This window comes from Chroicocephalus ridibundus, chromosome 3 (assembly GCF_963924245.1).
Source record: "Chroicocephalus ridibundus chromosome 3, bChrRid1.1, whole genome shotgun sequence".
In the NCBI taxonomy this organism is placed as follows: domain Eukaryota; kingdom Metazoa; phylum Chordata; class Aves; order Charadriiformes; family Laridae; genus Chroicocephalus; species Chroicocephalus ridibundus.
In genome coordinates this window covers 55574328-55597838 of record NC_086286.1, presented here as the reverse complement: position 1 = coordinate 55597838, position 23511 = coordinate 55574328, and the positions used below count along the sequence as shown (strand labels likewise).

General features: G+C 44.1%; 1 protein-coding gene across 2 annotated transcripts in view; it reads right to left on the bottom strand.

The window, feature by feature from the left end:
- The window catches only part of UTRN (utrophin), a 391112-nt gene extending 369896 nt beyond the window's left edge, over positions 1–21216 (bottom strand). The window contains exons 1-2 of one of the 2 annotated variants that reach the window (XM_063329232.1): positions 21113–21216; positions 20051–20215 (exon numbers count right to left, since the gene is read on the bottom strand). In XM_063329232.1, coding sequence (XP_063185302.1) covers positions 20051–20129 — 79 coding nt within the window. In that variant the 5' untranslated portion in view covers positions 20130–20215; positions 21113–21216. The other variant, XM_063329233.1, reaches the window with a different exon arrangement.
- Positions 21217–23511: the final 2295 nt, after the last annotated feature.

Genomic DNA, 23511 nt, shown 5'->3' with positions numbered 1-23511 from the left:
ATAGGTTGAAAAACATAATCAAGAAAAAGGTTAAACCTTTAAAATATACAGGGTCATTCACCTAAGGAACCAAAGACACAGCACTCAGACTGGTAACAAGGATGAACTATTATAAGCAGTAGGCTCTACTGACAGATTGCACCCAACTGACATTAGGAGCTTTTTAAAGCAATTCATTGGTCCAAGAAATTCCAACTGGGAACCAAGTTCAGGAGAACTACACACATGGACAGTTACAGCTGCTTCTTCACTGCTGCCATTTCTCAACAGAAATAACTATAAGAAATAACAAGGTGGGGGGGAACGACATAATAGTAGAAGGGTGGAAGACGACTTCACTCAAGGTAAAAAAAAAAACAGCCATACTAAAATTCAGTACCTAGATTAGATTTAACTACGAAAAAAACAAGGTGATTATGAAATAATAAAGTGGATCCAAATTCATTAGCAGGTATTTTAAACACACTACAAGCACATAGCTTCTATCAGATAGTTCCACCGCCCAATGCCTGCTACACACTACTGTTTACTAAACACTTTGTATGTTATGTGTAGAAACTGCTCTTTTTTTTCATCCATTGTGCTTTTATGTTAAGTTAGAAGAGGCTTCTAAGGCATTTCAAGCATTTCCACCTACTCCCCATTTTTATGCATCAACACTGATCCTTGTAGACTAGAAAGCTAGCCGAGAAGTCATCTCTTGGGGTTAAATTTTAACAGACCATGTTATATTTGCATAGGTCTGGTTAATGAAGAAATGACTGGTGGAGGGTATAATATCCTGACCTTCTGTCATGAATTTTAATTGCTTACAGACGGTTAAGCTTAGCCCTACCTTCCCACCTGAAAAGATCTGCACAGATAAATTCTCCCTCAACCTTACATAGCACAGCTGGTGTTTCATTGAGCACATTGCTGTGCCCAAGAGTTACCTGCCATCTGTCCTGCAGCGAGTGAAATGGAGCAGTGGGTCAGGCGTGACCCATGCACAGAGGAGCCCAGGTGGGTGCTAAGCTGGAATTACTCTGCTCTTACCCAACTGAAGAATTTCACCTGGCAATACCATGGCTGCTCTAAATCAAGTCATTTCTAACAGTCAGCCCTGTTGTTCTGACTTTTATAATCTCCATCACTCTTCTAGATTTGTCAAAGTTTGTTCTTCAAAGTGAATTATTCCTCATCCCCAATGCAGGCTCCCCCTCCACCCAGGGAGGTTGCCATGGGAGAACAAGGCCATTCTAAGAGGAAAGTCAGCTTGGAAAAATTAGGGAAAGGAAGCAAGCACTCTTCCAATCTCTCCATGAAATGAAGGATTTCTCTTCAACTGGAGAGAACCTTTCCTTCTTCAGCACATTAATGCCACTAACAACTCAGAACAGACCAATAGGTTTATCAAAGCTGAGGTCAACTTTCAATTTATGAAAAACCTTTAATAAAGTCTACAAAATACAACTGCTTGAATTTCAGTGAAACATAGATATTCATTGAAGGAGGTGCGAATTTTTTCCTGTGTAAGCAGTTTTAAAAATAAAGGTTTGATCGAATAAATGCCAATCCATAAAACAAGATGCCTTTGCAAAAATCCCACGTTGCCAGATTCAACTCTCAACATCCTTATTCAGCATGTTTTATATGTGCTTTTTTTTTTAATACGCACGTTCGCAAAGAAACCACTAACATTGCATAGAGCAGCTTGCAAGATCCTGAAAGATTTTCTGCCAGACCTCCTCTACACTACGGTGTTAATTCACCATATAAATATTCAAAGATATTCTTGAATAACTGCCATAAGGGAACACACTTCTGTAGCTACACAGCCATGTCCGTGCTTAGCTCACTGTGCTAACACTCTGCCCTGGGATGAAAACGCAAAGTCAAGTTCTACCAATTTTTCTGGGAATTCAGTGAAGTACCACTAAGACAGGGGGGGAAAAAAAAATCCCAAGAAAAAGCAAGTGATGTTGGCCATCCCAGGACACTTTTAACCCTTGTTATTTAGCTGCCTAGAGTAAAGCAGGAACCACAAAATTTTCCATGTAGATAGAGCATAAAGGTCCCTTTGGCTAGTGCTTCCACATTTTTTGCCCAACAACACAAAGACAGACCTGAAAAAAAATCATGTCAGGATGAGTTTCTATACGAATAGTTGCAAGGGGGTGGAGGGACAGGCGACCACCCTGTCCTTCAAGAATCCCTCAAGTACTGACAAAAACACTGAAAGACCATCACAAGAGCTTACAACACGACATGCAGCTAAGCAGGGAAGCTAAACAAGGCTAAAGATAGCCAGCCTTCAACATCTTCAACAGCTGATGACCAGCTCAAGCACTATACACACGTAATCTCAAAGCTAATATAAGTTTGGGAACGGACAGGCTTGTTTTACACTAAACCCGGTCTGGGAGACAGCAGTAGGTATTTAAGAAAAAAAATATAAGATCAGATGCCGTTTTGTTCACATTCTTCATCCGTCATCAAGAGGCAAACCTTCTCATTTTAGAGATTAAAACCCAAAGAACTTAAGGCCAAGTTAGTACTTTGCACCATTATTTCACCTAGCTTTACATTAGATAAATGTATTTTCCTTGAGGATGTCATTTTAAAAGTAGTCTCTCTTGCATAAATGTATTTTCCTTGAGGATGTCATTTTAAAAGTAGTCTCTCTTGCATATATATTCGTACTTGAACAGTAATTGAAAATAAGCCATCTTTTCAAAATTAAGTATGTGGTTATTCATAATGAATTGTTTATTCTACAGAAGGAAATTTGAAATAAGACTTTAAAAAATTACTCAAAGCTGAGAGGACTTGTTTAACTAGTTCCACTTATTATGAAAAAGAAAAAATCAAATTATAATCATTGGATCAGCTCCTGATAAGTTTTTAGCAAAGAAAAATCCACTCACTTTGTATTAATACACCGCCCTTCATTCTTGAGATACAATTAAACCTGGTTGCTCTTACTTCGCAAAAGAGCACGAAGCACTTTTTTGCACTGAAACGGTAGGGCAGCAGGTTATCTATTTGTGCTACCGATATTTAAACAAACAGCAGATGATTATTTGTAATGAGCTGGATGACTCTGGAAGACATGATCTGTCTGACCCACTCAGTCTTCAGCTGTACTCTCGTCATTCCAAGTCCTGCAGAATGGGGTAGAAAAATGTCTAAAGGACATTGTCTAAAGGACATTCCTTAAGGAAGGAATTCTATATGCAATAAAGACTTTATCTTCTCCCCCTTGATTAAGATAGTTAAAGGACGCCTTAGTTAAAAAACAGTAATAACCAGAAATTCTCTTTTGTTCCTGTTTTGTGTATTAATTGAATACTTATGTCTAAAAATAACAGTTTGCAAAATAAGTTTCATAACTCTTTCAATTATATGCATCTTACACAGAAGGGGCAAACTCTGTATCATGCATTAATTCTCACTGAAATTAGCTTTTACAATTTGCCAGACTTTGAAAAAGGCTTTTATGATATCTTGCGGATTCCAAACTGTAGCAGAGTTCAATTTATTCATCCAAAAAAGGAGAGGAATAAAAAGAACAGGAGAAACATATATTCTCTATTAAGTACGCTACAATACAGATACAAAGCAGATAAAAAGACAAGTCCCACACAATTCACACACATTATTTTTCCTTACACCACACTGTATCCTAGATAATAGATCCAGATCAAAATCCATCCCAACAGCCACAGATTCTCACTAAGATCAAACATAATTAACTCAAGTGCTTTTTAAAGACTTCCAGTAACATTAGTTATCATAATTACAACTCATCTACTCTGTCAGCTGATAACCTCTTGGCTCTGCAGAATTCAGGAGAGCCAAGAACGTATGATTTCCTTTTCTTCATCGTACTGTAGATGAGAGTTGAGCCTCAAATATCTACAGCCTCTTTACATTTTTCTGGCAGCACGAGAGGTTCTTAATAGGATCATGAGTTAAGGTCCTTTTCGAGTGCTGGAATAATATGAAAGGAGCCTTATTGAAATGAGAATACCAGGCAGACATAATATCTTCGGAGGAACAAAAACCCTTTTTCTGCCTTCTGTCCTCAAATCACTAGGAGGAAAAAAAAAAAAAAAAACAGTTGTGCGTATTTTGGCATAAAGGAACAAAAGGGTGTCAGTTTTGTGCACATAAGGATCCAAACCCCTAAGAAGACAGACTTTTCAAACTGTAAGAAACAAGTATAAAGAGTTACAACTCATTTCAAAATTTCTCTCCTCCTTCCTATGCCTATACAAATTATACAGAATACTTTCATAATCAGGTTGCGCTAGTCCTAGGCCAGATAAATTTTTGCTTCAGATTACCACTATGGTACATTAGCATATTTCAACAGTGCATTACATCAGGAGAACTCATGTTCTTTAACCCCTTCCTTCTTTCCCCAGGCAGCAAAAGGGAGGTCAACTGAACATTACATTTTCATGCATTTTTATTATATGGGGACAAAAGTATAAATTAAAGCCTGAGACTGCAGGGCCAAAATAAGAAGCTATAGGAATAGGTGGCAAGAACTAGCATGGAAAAAAAATAAATCAGCAAAACATTTCTAAGCAGTCTTCATTTCACTTAGACAATTTATCAGAACATAATACAGACAGTCCATTTTCCCCTCTTGGCTAATGGTTTCTGTTCCACCCCAGCTCTCATCTCCCCAGTGGCAGCAGTGCAGTGCTGTGGAGGAAATGATGTATCAAGGCTTCCCAGGCAACAATTGGCAGCAAAGTCCAAACTTTCATTTTTTCTGCGCAAGTCATGCTAAAACCAAAATCTCCACAAAAGTTACCTCCACACATTATCCAGTGTGAATTACTTTTTCCCAACCAGTTGCAGTGATGAGATTTATAGTGGATCCTATTTTCTCCAAGGGCCCTGTTCAACACATTTGGACAACAGACAGGACTTCACTGTCAGCCACAGACTTCATCCTGAAGCTAAACTGAATCACTTAAACTAAGGCCATTGAATCCTCCAATGATAAATAGAACAGACCAGGACTTTTTCAACATCGTATTGGAGGGAGACAAACAGCAAGAGCAAACCTGGCATGCCTACAACAGATCCAGGTTCCTGGGATCCTTCACTGCTTTCATGATAGCTTCCTCAGTGCTAAAGGCATCCCTGCCCAGTCAGTAGACAAATAGACAAAGAAACCACTACATCCCATGTGACATTTTGCCCAGAACACCACAAATACATTGGCATTGAATTATGTTCTCTATTCATTAAGCCAACAACTATGGGATCTACCAGATATTACACGCTTGCCTTCCTTTTCTACCCCAGTTCCCGTTGAAGAAAATGTAATCTACCTCAGAAGTGGGCAGTGCATGCAAGAGTGATCCCTGACCTAACCCAGTAACTCCTAATTTAGGTGTAGCATCAAGTGAACCAGTGAGAGACAGTTTCAAGAACAACATTAAAGTAGCTGCAAGAAGCAGGAGCTACTGCAATGTGAAAGTGCCCTGGGGCAGAAGTACCACACTGCATTCTTCCGTGGGGCAGGTACCTTCCTCAGCTGCACTTACCAAAGAACACACGTCGCACATGATTCCTGTGGGAAATGACAGCAACCTCACCCAGCAAGTCACCAAGAATCAGACCGCAACTGCGCCAACCACAGCATGTCACGTCGTTCACTTCATGTGATTGACTACACCATATAAATGAACGCAAAGCGGAAATCATAAAGATAGGAGGCATTTGACCACAATAACCCTGGATAATGCCCCTATGAGCACACTTGCCACCTCAATGCCAGACGCTAGAGCACCACCATGCCTAAGCTAATAAGCTCTGTACCATGCATACCCTGCATCAGAGCCCAGCACCCACTGATCGCACCAGCCAAACAGAGGAAACAGCTCTCCAAACATATCCCACATATTTCCTCCAGGCAAACAGGGATGCAATTTCTTGTCAAAGGGATCCATCATTATCTATATGGTGACATAATTCCCTTCTATATACAACCCTAAGCTCCCCTTCTTTCTAGACATCTTAATTATTTTGACTGTGACACTGACATAAACTTCAGGATCATTATCTTATCTGCAGTAAACAATCGCAGCAATGAAATCCCTCCTCTTTTTCCTGCAGTGGGTTTTTGTTCAAAAATTTATCAGAACTGTCCCTGTGAAGAGGCCAGCCCCCCTTGCAACACAACAGCTGTTTATCATGATAACACTATGTTCTTGCCGCCATCAAAAGGGGTGGTGGCCTGATGGTTGCTTATACCAGCAATCAAAGGGTTTGTTTTGGTTGTTTTATTTTTGGGAGGGACATGGAAAGCAAAGCTCCTTTTCTCTAGCTCTTGTCTGATGACCTTACAACATCTTTCTCCTGGGAAAAATATCGAGGCTTAGTGCAAGTCTGCTCTTCAGCTTAGACCACCACCTTTCAGCACCAAATTTTGGTACTGATGTCTCAGTGTCAGCTTCAGCAGATGGACAAGCTTCTTAACTCCTTTCTTGGGCCTTAGGCCTTAGACACAGTTATCAGGCAGTACATCTCTAGTGAAGAAATGCTTAGAAATGCTCTCCTCCTCCCAAAAATACGTTGGGGTTTGCATGACATTGAGAAATGCCCTCAATGCTCTCTGCCCTCACGCTCCTCCTGGCACATATTGTCACAGTACAATGCATCAGGAACGGGCCACCTCTCGCCCTACACCACGTCCCGGTGCTCAGGGTAATGGTCAGCGGTTTGAACCCTTTAAAAATTTGAACTGGCTTTTCAAGAGTGACAAGTCAGCATGAGGGCTCTAATTAGGAGGCAATGACAGGAAAGATGGACGCCACCCCAAATCACTCCCATAACCATGTTTCGGACAAAGTGACCCCTGCACATGTTTAGCTGTGCTCAACGGCCAGGGCCCATGGCCAGGGCACTGCACAGGCCTGGCGGCTCCCTCCAGCCATGCACCATTTTCATGCCCTCACAAACCACTTACCAACCTTAGTGGCAAACGGTAGCTGTTCAATTAAGTTTTGAGGAAGATACCTTAGAACAACTAGGCCCTTTGTAGATAGCTCAGGTCTCTTTCCCTACCCAACTGCTCTGGTGGCACCAGACCCCTGAGCTTCTCATCAGGTACCCAAAATGTTTTCTGATCTAGGCCTCAGCAGTTACTGCCCTCAGATCATTTTCCACTAAGTCTTCTCCATACAAATATTCACACAAGCGGCTCTGCAAACAATTCTGTCTTCACTGGAGTTATCTTCTGTGAAGATGATCTAGAGCAGCAGTTAAATCCTCATGGAACGCTTTTTCCCCTCCCTGCAAATGCCTGCCAGGCTGGGGAGGTGAAGCCAGAGAGGCAACAAATTCAGCAGAAAAAAAAAGTATGATGACATTTTCCACCCGTTTCCCTAGATTTTCAGATTATCTCATCTAACTGCTTTCTGTGCACAGTGCAGAGGAGTTGCTGCCTGAAAAATGGGGGCAGGGGCGTCCCCAGGGGTCAGCACACATCCCTGGGCAGTGGGTGCCAGCACTGCCACATCAGTCCTTCTTCCACCCTTCCCTCGTACTAGGGTGAGAGCAGGAAGGAAAAAAGCCTCTCTGGCTCTTTTGCTTTTCCCCCCTGCTACAGTTTGAGGAACCCACAACAATTTATTGTCGTTCAGACAATCATTCTATCACCCAATAACCCCTCCCCACCCGGGAAGGGGAATTAGGAAAAACAAGGAAACCCGAGGGTTGAAATATAAACAGATTTAATAGAATAAGACGAAATAATTAGCGTTAATAATACTAAAGAACCAGCATTGATCCCCATACTCCCCATACCAATATAAAATATACAAGGATTATACTCAGCCAATTCTATCAGCAGGAGCTCTGCACTCCCAGCAGTGGGCAGCCAATGTCAGACATGGCAAGCACTACAGTTTCAGGAGGAAGGGAAGGGCTCAGGGGTCTGGCACCAGGGCAAGAAGTTCTCGGGATCACAGCCATCAAGGAAGAGAGAGAGCTTCTCAGCAAACTTTCTACTTTATATTGAATGTAATGTTCATGGTATGAAATAATCCTGCTGGCCAGCTTGGGTCAAGTGCCCAGGTCTCGCTCCTCCTCATCCCTGCACCTGGCAAGGCACGAAAACACTGAGACCTTGAAACCTACATACCATAGCTGGCTATAAAGTAAATATTTTCACAACTTCATACACTAGAGTCCTCTAGAAGTGCAGTTTTCCCAGGCATTAGAAGAGAAATTAGTCCTGTGTCGCTCAAACCAGGACATCCCCACAGGCCATACAGCAAACACTGAGGCAGTCACTGCAGTCTTCGTCCAACTGGAAGGAAACCCAGAAAGCTGAACAAGGTAGAGGAGGAACAGAGCACACACACACACAAAGTAAAAAAGCAACTGCTGGGAAGAAAGGAAGTATGTTTTTCAAAAAGCAAGTTTTGTGGCTTTTTTAGTTTATTTTTAACTGCATATCATGTTCAAAAATTATTATCCTCATATTTGGAATTGAACAGGACATCTATTTTTAAATGCTATTAACTCAGTCACAAATCATCCTCAGGGACAAGACAAACAATAATAAGTCAGTGCCACAAACAATTACAAAGTCATACTGGCTATAAATTAGTTAGGTGGCCATTCTATATTGTTATCACATTTTACATGAATCTCTGGTTTGGATGTGCCACAACACCTTTCCTGTGTAAAAAAGACTACATCTCAGACTCAAGATCCCAGTTACTCCAAAGCATTTTCACATCTTCTTTCAACCCCAAATTCTGCTGGCCCAACAGGTATATACAGCTGTCCTGGTTTGAGGTAAAACAGAAACAATTTTCCATTCAGTGATTTTACCTTTCAGTTAAATCTCTTCTAACTGAACTCTCTGAAATTAACAGTGTATTTTTCAGACAGTAGTCCACTTCCAGAGTGATAAGGCCTGATATTTATAATTTATACCAAGGAATGGTATGCAGAGAGGCTCCTGCTTATATTAACTGCTATAACAACCAAGGTCAGCTAACTTTGTTATTTGCCCCATTGGAGGGTCAGAAGCAGAAAAGCATGGAGGGGTCCCACCTGCAGGGAGGAGCAGACAGGACAGGTGACTCAAAACTGATAACAGGGTATTCCATCCTATCTGCCCCACGCTCCATATAAAAGCTGAGGAACCAAAGGGATCATCCTCTTTCTTCAATAACCAGCATCCGAGGAGGACCCTGTCTGTCTGCCTCTGATCCCAATCTGTGCATTCCTGAATCTGGAATCCAATTCCTATCCATCGCTGAGTCCAGTCTGGAACTTTCCCAGTGCCTGCTGGTGACGTGATCATCATCCTGGGAGCTTGATACAGTTTTGCGTAGATTGTATATATTTCTTTTTTTCTTATTATTAATATTTTGTTAAAGTAGTTTAATTTTTTTAAACACCTCTCTTTCTCTCTCATCCTTCTTTCCCTGAAGGGAAAGGCTGGGGAGAGCATCTGTCATTTATTTCAGTGGCCAGTTGAGCCCAAACCACGCCAACAACAAAGCAAGTTTATACACTCAGGCAGAGAGCAGGCTGTCGTATTTTATGTTTATAACATAGAGCTTCAAATTGAGAAGTATGAATATCCCAGTCTCACAACTGATAGTAGACCAGCAGTGGTGCTAACATGAGACTGAAGAACAAAGTTTGCATCTGTCCAGTACATCCTCTTCCAGTTCGGTCCTTCTATTCTGGGGGCTGCTTTGTTCATACTGTGTGACACATGAAAATGGCACTTGTTACCACCGAGATTCTGTCCCACCTGATGCCTCAGACAGGCCAGACCATGGGACTTCACCTTCCCCACTGCACTCCTGGCATTAACCTCACTGTTTCCCCAAGAGGGAATACAACTCCCAAACTAGAAATCAAGGGGTGATCGCCCCCCAAAAGCAACCCCCTTCTCATGAGACCAGCTACTGTTCTTTCCTCCCATTGCACCCCCTCACTTAAGGGAAGCAAAATGTTTATGCAAACACAACTTCCATTCTTTACAGATATAGTACTCCACAACACCTAAAGAACTCTGTCACACTGCAACCATGTTGCCTTGCTCAAAATTAACTGATCTTTTAAAGCAGGGGTAATTTGCGGATTTTCACTTAGTAAGACTTGGGTTTTGAGGGTTTTTTTGTTTTTAAAAATAAAAAAGGTGGGTTCTGTCTCTGCATTTTCTTCATGGAGATGAACACACCCAGTACTGTTAGTCACTATGTAAGTAAAGTAACTGCTCTCCTTAAACAATGATGAAATATTTAACACTGCCTGCTGAGAAGAGGTTATTATCATATAGTGACAGAAAACCCGCTCCAGTGGTTTACAGGTAGAGGAGAAGGTCTCAAAGACGACAGGAAATTCTTAGCTTGGAAAGACAAATAGCCGTCATGACCTAGTATGGAAATTATTTCCCCTCTTAAAACAAACATGAACAAAATACAATTTACATGGAATCCATTAACTTCAAGTTTCCTAAGTTTTAGGAACTACTTACTTCATTACAAGCTAAATGAAGACCTTTATAAACAGCTGCTTTGGATAACAAAAAAAAAAAAGAAATCTAAAATTTGGTTCTTCTCAGGTCCATGTCTCACTTCTCTAGAGGAGGGTCTACGTAAAGACCCTGAGAAGTCAGTTTTGAGACTTCATAGTGTGTTCTCATGCTCCCACCTGCCATGCACACATGGACATGTAAGAAAGATGCAGATAGTACTTTAATCCTTTTGGCATAAAAATGCATTTTTCCAAACTCTGAAGAGGTGTCGTTCAAAGAGAGGCTCTGCTGGAGGACTGAGAAGTAACAGATACCACCACAGCTGATGCAGCAGTTACTCCTCCCCTGCATCTCAACAGCTCTGTAAGTCTCAACTTATCTAGTTTCCCTTGGATCAGAAAAGGGCCAAGAAAAGCATCTACATGGAAACATGCCACAAACTGCTGCCATCAGTTTCCCAATACTCATAAATAGAAGAAAAAGTTTTCCCAGTAGTGGTATGGGCCTTTGAAGCTTCTTGCTAGAGATGGAGTATATTTGCTAAAACTGCACCTCTACTCAATGTTTTTTGTTTTTTTTTTTTACATGCTGCTCTTCACCAGGGGAGAAAAGAAGAGGGGAAAGAGCAATCTGATGAGGCAGCAGTGTAGAACACCAGGTGAGCAGCCTGGCATCTGCAGAGACTCTGTAAAGCACCTCACTAAAATTATGGATCGCAGAGACAGCTTTCAGTCTCCTTTCCTTTAATACTGTTTTTCCTGTAATCAAGAATGAACTTTCTGTTAACATTCAGAGGGCAAATAATAAACTTGAATTGGGTTTCAATAGCCTTAAAAAAAAAAAACAAACACACAGAGTGGTACGACATTTGTGACAATGGACAAAACCCCATTTGAACTCTTCCTTCCTCTTTCTTCTGTTCAATTTTGGACATGCTGGTTGCGCACAGGAGTATAAAACTCACTTCCACATTACGACAACAGTATGTTTCATGGCTTTAACAAGTTCTCAAACACCCAGTGAAACCAGAACAGTGGTTTAGGGGGTAGGGGGGTAAGAAGATGGGTTTTGGGTGGGTTTTTTTTTTTTTTTAAAAATGTCCTTTTGTCCTGAATTATCTCAATATTAAAACACTAATGCTCAAGTTGCTTCTTCTGAGGCACTCAGGCAACAGCCCAAGGCAGGAGCAGAATCCCAAGGATGCAACAGGGTTTGTGGTCCACAGCCTGCCAGGCACCTGCAGCAGCCTGGAGCAGTTTCTTCCACCCTCAGTGCACCAGGGAGAAGTGGCATCCTCACTAGCAAGTACCTGGGCACTGCACACGTCTGACACTCTGCCAGACAGGCTATTCCTCTGCACAGATCATAGAGTGTGCAAATGCATATTTTTTTCAGGGTTTGTTTTTTTTTTTTTGGAGTAGAAAGACCAGAGTGAAAACTTCACATTTGTACTGTGACCTTTAACAACTCTCAGGTTAAACTTAATAAACTCTATTTAGAATGAATAGTATGTTAAATTAGCTAAAAATTGATAATTTTTTAATGAGGAAAAAAAGCTCAGTAAATCAAACCACCGAGCTCTAAATTAGGCACTACAGCCAAGTCCAAGAGAAAAATTCCTCAGCACAGAGGAAAAGCATTCACAGCAGAAAGATTACGCACCACCGTCCCAAAGAGAGAAAAAACTATATTCAGAAGGACACTACCAGACTTCCAACTTCCACAAAGTTTTTTTCTCAAGAAAAAGGCACAGAGTTAACACAACGTGTTCCCGTGAATTTCCACAAGAAGCCTCATCCAAGAACAAGATGTACATGTAGAATGCAGAAAGAGAGAGCAACGAATTCTCTCTGGAAATTATTTATGCTGACCATAGCTGTTGTTCATTATTAAGTTATAACAGAAGTAAAAGCCTAGAAAGAGTGAATAAAAAGGTCTTGGTCGGTTGGCATTTAAATACTGCTTTATTTATTCTCTTCTTTTAATACAATCATATTTTACAATGTAACTATTAAAATAACATAGAAACCAAAAGGCTTCACCCAATTCCCAGCATGGTCCCATAAAATGTTCAAATAAATCTTCTCCGTTTGTTATTCATACACAGACTACTCTTCTTTGCTCATCCAGAATAACATGGTAAATTAATAACAATAAAAAAAGCCAGCAAAAACATTTCAGAATTTATCCATCACGCCACTTTTCTCTGATCGATAATTTATAGCACAACATTTTAGAAGTATATTCCACCTTTGGTCCTCTGCCATGATCTAAATCAGGAGAGGAGCAAAAACCACATTTGATGCTAGGCAATAAAAGCAGAGTACAAAGGAACTAACTAAAGTTATTTGTGGAAGGAATTACATAGACCCATCAAAGCATGTTGTTTCATGGCTTAAGTGCATGTTTCTCCACAGCTAAATGCAGAAGACAAAGACCGTCTTTACACACTTGGCTAATTCCCCTACAAAATATCTGAAGTTTTGGATGGTGGGTCCTCCTGGTTTTCCACAAGGTGACGGGAAAAGGTGCTGAAGTCCGGAAAGGACCTTCATTACCAATAATTTATGGCTGAAAAGTACTGCTGCACATTCCCTATATTGATCAGCAAAATAACCTTAAGACAACGTATCTCTGTCACATAGCCATATCCTTTCCAGCCAGCACGTATCCAGTCTTTTTGAGATAGAAGCTGGTCTTTTGCCAAAACACACAGTCACTCTATCTCCCACCTGCTAAAGACTCAGCAGCTCTTCACCACTTCCACACGCAGCAGGAGACCCCCACACCTGAAAAGGAGCTACGCTGCTAGAGGATGCTTCCCCAGCACAGGAGCTGCCTCGTTACAAGAGAAGATAGTCAATGCTCAAGTTATTCCTGTCCAGCACCTCAACACATTTAATGTATCTGTCCCATGCACTCAGATTAATGAATACCTAAAAATGCAAATTATTAAAGACTGAACACATTTCTGAGCATAAGAAACCTTCACAAGAAGGTCACTTCCACAGTTGTAGATGGGTCCCCGTTGATAACCAGCCTGCCCTGCATCGCTGGGGCTCACGTTCAGAGACAGTCAGAGGGAAGACACAGCCCATAACACACACAGACCAACTCGAGCCTGCCCTTGGCAGAAGGAACTGTGAGCCCACACCCTCCCTGGTATAGCTGACCCTCCTCTGGCAGGCTCCCCACCAACAACCAGCACCCATCCCGGCCCCAGCCTCCACCCACAGCCATGTCAGTCTCCTGGCTGCTTTGACACACACCTGGAGTCACAGCCAGCAATTCCATACCAGGCCCAACCCACTGGTCCCACTGGTAAGTGGCTACAGGAGATAACTGCAAGTATTTGTGTTTTGTTTTTTTGGTTTTGTTTTTTTTTTTTTTTTTTTTTGTGCTCCACTCAGGGCTGACCCAACTTGGGTCCAATAATCAAAGTAAGTTTTGGTTTTGTTGGTTTTTTTTTTTTTTTTTTTACTCTCCAAAGACAGTATCAGGTGGTTCGTATCTCCTCTCAAAGAGGCCCAAAGACGTCATACCCTAATAAATAAATAAATGGCAGTTTCTGACTCCTCCTTCTTCATGGCAGATGTTCCGTTGACTTTGCAGCTGTGTATATTTACAAGTCAGTAGTTTCTTGCTTCATTCCCAAAACTACAGCTTGCGAGAGAGCCATATCATTGTCTTCTGTCAAACACACAGATGCCAGAGGGCCCTCCAATTTCCTTAGCTTGTTATTTTCGTTGCTACCTTTAAAAATCCCAGCTTTCTTCTGAGGATATACTGTCACTTTCTGAAATTATGGCTTAGTTTGCCTCCCCATTTAATTCCAGAAACACACTGGGGGAGGGGAGGGAAACATAAAACAGACTTCTGACAAAGTATGGAGCACTAAAACTTATTCTTTCATCAACACAATAAGAAGTCAGACAATGCAACTCCTCCCTCCCACCTCACGATGTTTAAACCCTGTTATTCGTTCTTCAGACTGCTATTAAGGCATCCAAATAAATGTCATTCTCCCCAGCTTCATGCTAGGAGCATCTCAGCTCCCAGGATGGGTGAGAACAGCTGCGCTCTTTTAATTGTGCATTTTCCTTTGAATGAGGGATACTGTATAACTTATGAAAAGCAGATTGTGCGAGCTCTGAGCACACCAATCCATGCTGCTACCTGGCAGCAGAGCAGCTATACTGGCCTGAAACAACATGAGTTCATCTCAAGCCCACGTGCTCTTCCGCTTGCCCTTCCTCACCTACACTGAACTACCTGTTCCAGTCCGTCCCCTTACTTATTCGCACCGTGTTAATAACAATACCCTCTACTCTTCCCTACTCACAAGAGTCAGCCCCAACACACATACCATGGACAAGGGATTCTGCTAGGAGGAATAGTCATGGTGAGGAGGACAATTAGGAGCAGTTACCGAGCTATGTTAAGGCAGTACAGCTAACTCTTTGCTAAGCCGCCTAATGCTGTAAACTTTGAGAATTTCTTTGCACATGAAAATATTTTCATGATACTGTATGAGAGTCTTCCTTCTTTCCCCTAGACCAGAGGGGAGAAGGGGACAGTCTCAGAGAGGGCTAGCGGAGGCAGAGCTCCTGGTCTGCCCCTCACCTAGGTACCCTTTCTCCACGGGATCTTCATTGGTGGGAGAGTCCCACACCACCAGCAGCTGCCTCTCCCCATCCCGACTTGTAGACCTCTTCACAAACACTTAACACACTACACACGGTGCCTCATACAGCAGCTCTTGCCCAGGGTTATGTCTTCATTTCCTAGCAGAGCACACGCAAATCAATGGGCTGCTTTTATGGTTTGGGCTTGTTTTTTTTCCTCCCCGAGGAGCCTCAATTTCTATTCCAAGGCAAAGTCGTGCTTCAAATACACGGAGCAGCATATGTTATTTCTTCACCTACCAATCTAGAAGAAGCCAGCCTGGTACTTATATATCTGCCATTTCATAAATGCTAGGCAATACCCTAAAACTGTCTTCATTGCAGCATCCAATCTGTCCCCAGCAGACAGTCCCAAGAAAAAGGAGGTGATACAAGTGAGAGAAAGGAGCCAGGCTACAGCAACCTAAAGGTTTAGTTTTGAAAAACAGTCATTTTAGTGTCTGGAAATAAGGAGCAGCAAATTTGTCGCTTGGCTTTAACACTGTGCCCACACATACCCTGCACAAACGTCCCTGAAGAGTTCACACGGTGCAAAACCAGCTACGCCAACCCCACACCCGCTGGACGACCCCCGAGGGTCTGCCTGCAACTATAATGACTCCTGGCCATTTCACACCGACAGAGCCAAAATGACAAACGAGAAGCGGTGCGTTTGGCCTGCAGCGATCTGGCAGCAAGAGGCACGACCCAAGGAACTGGTTCCAAAGGCAACACGTGGCGCCACGGGGCAGGGAGATCCTGGAGCAAGGGGGCTGCTGGCCAAGTAAGCATTGCTTCATGGGGACAGACAGACAGACAACAGCAGCAGTTCTCAGGACAAGCCTTGCCCAAGAACTCCAAAGATAAGTTACAATTTGTCAAAGCAGTCTTTCAGACGAATGTATTTAATGTAATTAAAAATGAAAGGTAGATGAGGAGAATCAAGTTCCCCTCAATTTAGACAGGAACTCATATCTTAAAATGCACCAGAGGCGTAGAGTAATCTTCCAGAAATGTTTTTCCTGTCACGTCTTACTGTTTAATTATATATTACCATTCCAAGCTACCATGACAGATTTTAAGGGAGTTTGTCTTTTTTCCATAATTAATCATAGCAAAGACTCATCTGTTCTTCAAGCCCGGTGATGACAGAGCTGTTTTCACCACTGTAAGGCAATCATCCCACAGCATTCCTTCCTGAAAGCTATTGCAAAGAGAAAAGCTCACCTATCTGCACAAGATGCCTTTCAAAGATATAAATCAGCTCCATATACATTACTTCATGCTATAGGGAAGTAAGGAAGGGAAAACTCCTTTTCCATAGCAAGCAATCATACAGACGCACAGGCTAATAATGCTACACAAACGCTTATTACAAATATATAAACCAAATGTAACCATCCAGGAACAAGTACCCAACCCCTTAGCCATCAGGCGCTCGAGAGCCATCAGCATCCACCACTAGTGCAGGAGGAAGGGAGGCAAAAAGACACTTGCTTCTTCTGCAAACATAAGGCAGCCTCCCTTATAATTATCATAGCCAACAGTTATTTTAAAGGCAGCTTTGGTCACCATCATATTCTATTCTAAGTGCAGAAGATGTGTCTTCAAAAATAACTTCTAGCTACATGTAGAGCAGCGCGAACAAGCTATCCAGTCAAAGAAGAGAAACACACAAGACAGAAAATAGTAAGTGTTAATTGACCAAGAGAAAGAAGTCTCACTTTCTTTTTTTAGTATCATAAGCCACAAAAGTGAGATTACTGGAAAAAAACAACTCTTTTGCTTCGGATAATCAAGCATTTATCGCTTCCAACAGCTACAGCCTATAGCATGTTCATAGAAAGTTTTCTTGATGACCGCTGAAGGAAAAAGTACTTTCAACATAACCAATTACATAAAGGGATCACCACCCAAAGTGTTTTATCCTTCGTCCTCTCAGTTTGAACCCCTCAAAGGATGTAATTTTGCAAGGATCTAATTCTTTTCACATCTGTGAAATCCTGTGACATACACTCTTCTTTTTCCACACAAGCAACAAATAAAACTCCAACCTGACATTAATTTATTTTGATTGCTCTCCTATATCCTTCACACAGTATGCTGGTGGCTTCCCAATTACAAGTCATTAAGAAAAAAAAAAAATACAAAGCTAGTTCCGCTCATAAAAACAGGCATAGATAGGCGCCACACAGTCCTGAGCAGCAGTAAAGCTTCATGTGTCTTATTATAGTCTCATAAGAGTAACTTTGGATTAAAGATCAAGTTTTCAATAACCAAGCACTGTATTAACAGTGCCACCGTTATGGCTTTCTAGCTATTTCCCGCTTTTACAAAGCAAGATAATTAAAGCAGCGGTGACTACAGTCAGAGGATATATTCCGTGTCACTGGCTGCTAAAGACTAAGTTTACATTTGTATCCAAATATTTAGAAACATTTTTACCAGTACCACACTTTGTTAAGGGCTGACCTAAGAAAGGCTCTTGCATTCCAAATGATCATTTTTTTTCCAAGTTTTAACAAAATAACAGATTTTGCCATATATCTTAACCACCACTTTCAGAAGATTAATGTTTTTAAATAACGACAATATCCTGAGAGCTTGGTGATCTGTTCCAAAAAGATGAAGAACAACACGTTTAAAAAGACATTGCCCAAAAAATTGCCCAAGAGAGCACAGAGAAAGTGATCTTTACACAGAACATTATACATATCTCTCTCTTCTTTTATTTACAAGAATAAAGTGTTTTCAGCGCTCTTATTTTAAAAATGCATAGGAATGACATGCACTTAACAACACTACGATGTATTAAATCACTTAAAGATTTTCACCCACTAGAAGCAGGCTTTTTATTTTATCTACTAAGGGTGAAAATATTAGATGCATATTTGCATGCTTTCTGTAATCAAAGTGTTGGAGATTTCCCACAGCACATGTTATGAACTTGCTGAGTATCCAGAAACAGAATAAGAGCCCATTTTCTATGGCAAAAGAAAGGAAAGTGGGGATCCTAAACCTTGGCTCGTTCTGCTCTCTGTAGCCTCAAAACCCAAACAGACCCCTACCTACCCCAAATATTAGCAAGTTATAGTAAGGCAATACTTCTACTGTACTCTAGTCACTTACACTGTGAAGAACATCCCGTGCTGGAGAAAGCTTCCCAGCAAAAAGCAACTCTTTCTAAGTATCAAAAGTAACATTCTCTTTTCCAGATATCTAGGAAAAATGGAAGCATCGCTTATAATATTTTTTCCCCAGTCCTGACAACTAGCCTTTAATTTGCTGCCATCTGTACTTCAGGAAACTTCAGCCCTTTCATTAGGAAATCCCTCCCACAGGTTTACTTGCAGGGAATGGTTCAGATCTGCACTATGTAGTAAAATAATTAACTTGAAGAAATCACACACCCAGATCCAAACTGGTGTATCATTTAGAAAAGATGAATTATTTAAGATCAATCTTCACTTGCTAGTTTTAATTTAATGCACAAGTCTTTTAGCCTTGTATTAGAATATACATCATTTTCTCATTAACAGAGAAGAAGAAAACTAAAGAGGTTGTAACAGGAGATTTACAATCATCTGCCCTAACCAAAACAACAGAACTTACTGTACAACTTGTTCATCCAAGGAAAACCTCAAATACAGCCGTGTTTCCTCAGACATCCTATAAAACTGTAGTACTTGCGTACATACATGCATACAAACCGTCTGTAAGCCATCCCTAAGCTCCCCAAATCCCTTAGAGGTGCTGACTGCATGCTTGCAATCAAATGAAGCTAGGGCCAGCGGTTTCAAAATAACAGCAGAAAATGTAAACCAGCACTACAGAATTCAAGATGGAAAACCACAAGCATTTCTGTTTCATCAACTGCACTTCCAGAAGTGAAGAGGAAGACTGCCTCCACCAAAGGTGTTGTTCCTCAGAAATAAGAGGTCTAAGAAACAAACTATTCAAACTTCAGCAGGATCCAGATTCGAACCCGCATCCTACATAAGCTGACATATCAAACCACCACCAACCGAAAAGCTGCAGGTTTTTAATGTATGGAACGTTTGAAAAAAAAAAAAAAAAAAAAAAAAAACACACCTCACGCTAGGTTTCAGATATCGACAGAAAAATCTTTTGACAACAGGAGCGTTTTGCATTTAAGAGAGAAAAGAGAGCCTTTAAGGCTAAAGAAATGAGCATCCAGTCTCTGGATGTAGCACAAATTTCTGCCTAGCCACAAACAACTCACTCCTGCCCCTCCAAAGCCTCTGCTCTCCCCCCGCTAAAATGAAGGTACCTCCTTACCCGCCCCAGCAGCCATCAGAGCCTCACAAGACTCAAACATACAATAACCAAAAAAACCCACCATGTTTTTCCAATAATCTTCAGATCTGTTACAGGAATGTTTTGCTAGAGGAAATGCCTGAGCGAGTAGCCTTAGACAACTGTTTTACATTAAGGAGGAAGCACATTAATTTACTGCACGAGTACTACAGTGATGCACTTTTAGGAGGTGCAGTATTGTGGCCACAGTTGCCATTTTCAGCATCTGAGAAGAAACACAAAAGCTGCCAACACTAGGTTGCATAAGAGCTCTTTAAGCACATGGTTATTTACAAAAGCAGAGGTAATTATAATGCAGGAGGTGGATCCCAAACAAACAGACTTGACTAACGCTGTCAAAAAAACCCTCAGAGATCTACAATTACTATTACTTAATTGTAGGACAGCTGCATGAACAGCCTCCGTCGCTCGCTGTACTACCAATATATGGCCCAAAAAAAGTTGGGAAAAACATGCTGTTTCAAAATGCAAGCTGATGTCGGAAGCTACTTATAGAGGAGAACGCAGGGAAACGCCATTTCTCTCAACAGCTTACCTGATCTGGACTTAATGATGTCGCTGAACTCGCTGTGTCCCCCACCAGGTCCTTCCTCCTGGTCGGAGACACGGGCCATGCTCGTGGGGCTGGGGAATGCCACGGCTGCAGCCTAAATCCGTCGGGAGAGGTTTCCCATGGGGGGCCCCGGCTCAGCACCAGCACCTACAGGGCAGGACGGGCAGCAGAGAGGCACTGTAACTCCATGGGCTGCACCAGGGCTGACTCCGCGTGGGAGGCGCTGGCCGGGACCGGGGCTCGCTGGCCACGGCCACGCGTGACGGTGTGGTCGGCCAGCCACCCGCTGCGCCCCTGCCGAGGGGCACTTTATGAGATTTAAAAAGTGAGACAGCACAGAGGTGTGCCGCTGGCCAATTTAGTCACTAGCCACGAAAGCAAAGCTTCGGCCATTCTCGGGCGCCCCACGCCCACCCGTGCACCACAGAGGGGCAGGACACAGCCTGTGTCACCCCCGTCACCCAGCTGGCAGCAAAAGGGACATCCCCGCTTGAGGCGGGTAGCAAAGCGCGGGAGCCCCGCTCCCGCCGGGCGGCGAGGGGGCTACGGGCAGTCGCGCTCCTGCTGCCGGCCCGGGGGCCTGGGAGCCGCCTGTGGGAGAACCCACGAAGCCCCTCTCTCGGGACGGGGGGAGCCGAGCCCCGCGGGTCGGGGCCCCGCACACAGCCCCGGGCAGCTCCCCGCCCGGCCGCCCCGGCAGAGCCGCCGCCACCCCCGTTCCCCCGGCGGGGATTTTGACCCGGCGGGCGGCCGGGCGTGCCGGCACCTCCTCCCCGCGGGCTGCGCGGCTGCGGCGCCGCCGGCCCCCGGGCACCCCCCGCGGCGGGGCCGCCCCTCGCTCCTCTCCCCCGTCCCGGCACCCCCGCCCGCAGGTGCGCCCAGCCGCCGGCATAGCGCCCCCGCCCCCCTTTTACCGGCTCGGAGTTGGGGAACAAACTTTCCCCCCTCCACGCCCCTTCCCGCAGCCGCGGCGCCCGCTGGCCCCGCTCCCAGAGGTGCTGGAGCACCCGCCGACGGCAACCCACCACCACCGTCGCCACTCACCCCTCGGACACGGCGGCGGGAGGCGGTCCCGCTCCCCCCGCGGCCGGCTCCTCCCCGCGGCGCTGCGCTGGCGGACCCACAACTTTCTGTGCGAGCCGCTGCCGTCCCTCCTCCTCCTCCTCCGCCCCCTCCGCCCTTCCCGGCCCCGCACCGCGACTCCTCCCTCGGCCCCGGCGCCCCCTTTGTTAGCCGGGCCAGCCCCGCTGTTGCCGGCAGAGCCGCCCCGGCGGCGCGGCCCCTTCGCCAGGGGGCGGGAGGGGCGGGACCCGGCCGGGACAGGGCGGAGGGGGGCAGAGGAGGCGGGGCGGGACCAGGCCCCGCCCCCCGGAGGGCCCCGCCCGAGGCAGCGGCGGGTGCGGGGCTGACTCGCCCCCGCCACCCCCCCCCCCCAACTTCCCCGGGGCCTTCCCGCTGCGTGACAGAATTTGGGGGGCGTTTATGCGTTTTACAGGCTTGAGCAGCGGGGAACGGGCGTGTCGTCTCGGGGGGGTCGCCTGGCGGCCGAAAGTGGCGGGTGGTTTTCGGCTGGGCGGGAAAGCAACAGCACCGTGTCAGTAGAGATGTACGGCGCGGGACGCTGCCTCATTTTCTAGGTACCAACAGACATACACGTTAGTAAAGTATTTGGCTCACGCTGATTAATTTGTTGCCGCACATGCGATTTGGGAATGAAGGTGCTCGTATTTGCCCGGGCGGGTAATCCGTACTCACCTGCGCTGCCAGGCTGCCGAGCGCGTGCTCCCGCCTTTATCTCGGTAAGCCTTAGTCTGAGGTTTCCGCGATACCGGAGACACGCCGTAGCTGGGTAATTCCTCAGTGTTACCCGCCAGGCCTCGGCCCTCTGGCCCAAAACGTTTTCAAGGTTAGAGGCATTCCCAACTCCGAGCATCTCCCTGCCTTAATAACAAAACCCAACGCTGGCCAGCACTCTGCAGGAAAGCAGGTGCAGAGTTTATCAGCCAGAAGAAAAGAGGGAGCCCAGGCTTGGCGCCACATTCACTTTGCATCTCCAGGTGAACAGAAATCGGTAGCAATGACATGAGGAAGATTTGCTTCAAAAGTCTTTTTTCTTACCAGTTTACATCTCATGAGTTTACTAGTCACTACAATAATAAACAATGATTACGTGTATTTTAGCCTAAACTAACTTTGATATTTACCCATACTTTTACTATTTCCCCCGAGGAAAAAAAGAGATACCTCAAAGAAACAAAACAAGCTACTTGTAAATTATTATTACCATAATTCTACCTGCATTTAACATTTTTTCCTCAACCTTTGATCTGTGCAGTACGTGTGTAACAGGGACTGGGACTTACTGTTCTGCATCCCAGGAGGCAGGGCCTCGCAGATTGTGCAATATATTTTTGCACTTTGAAGAAGCCCTGGAGATGAAGATGCCTAGTTGTGATCGTGGAACAGATTTCCTAGGTGATTCAGTGCAAATTAGTTAAGTCATGCTTGATCTGCTTAATCCAAACCACAGCATGAAAATCGTTAATGGTTCTTACTTGTAAACAGAAAATAATAAAAGTGTCCAAAGATGACTGAAGTTGTGAATCTGTTGAGAACTGTGGATCATGGATTACAAACACTACAAAGCACCGATATCGGCGCCTGTCAGTGTCCAACTGTAGGGCAGTGTGGAGCAGTAGACTGGTTTTGTTGGGAAGGCGGGGTCTGTGTTTGTGCCTGTCTGTTTACGTTACAGTGATAAACGTGTACTACAAACACAACCTTTGTGGTTAGAGGAGCTCCACTTGTTCCTTCCCTTCTGCCTTGCTGCTCTCGACTGAACAGGCGGCTTCTCCGCCCCATCCCATGCGTTCCCTCTGCATGCTGGGTTTCCAATGCCCAGTGACGAAAAAACACCCAAATACTGGAAGCCCAGAACCCAGGCGTAAGCCAGCTGCTTTTCATAGCAGTCCTCCACAGACAGGATGAGAGACGCACCGACCCACGTAACCCAGTGCCCGCTCAAGAGTCAGCCCAGATGAAAATGGTCATTTCTCACTACCGGGTATCTTGCAGAGGTGCGGGGCCCAGTGATCCCAAAGCACCCCATTGCCTTGCCGAATGCAAGGGAACACTATGTGGCAGAAGGACCTTTCTTTCGCAGGCTGCACTGAGGGGATTAGTCATTTCACAGAGGTTACCCAAGACCGCTATCAGGTAACAATAACTTTGATCGCTAAAAGCTGCCGTCAAGCTGATAAGCGGGAGCAGAGAGCTGGTGTATCCTATTTCAAATCTCCGCGTGTAAGCCCAAGGTCCCGATTTTTATAATCTTGCTCTGAAAGCACCTACAAATTATTTCTCAAAAAGAAACACATTTCAGTTTAACCTGATAGCATTCCCTTTTTTCTCTTTTTTCCTCTTTTTCTTTTATTTTTCTGTTT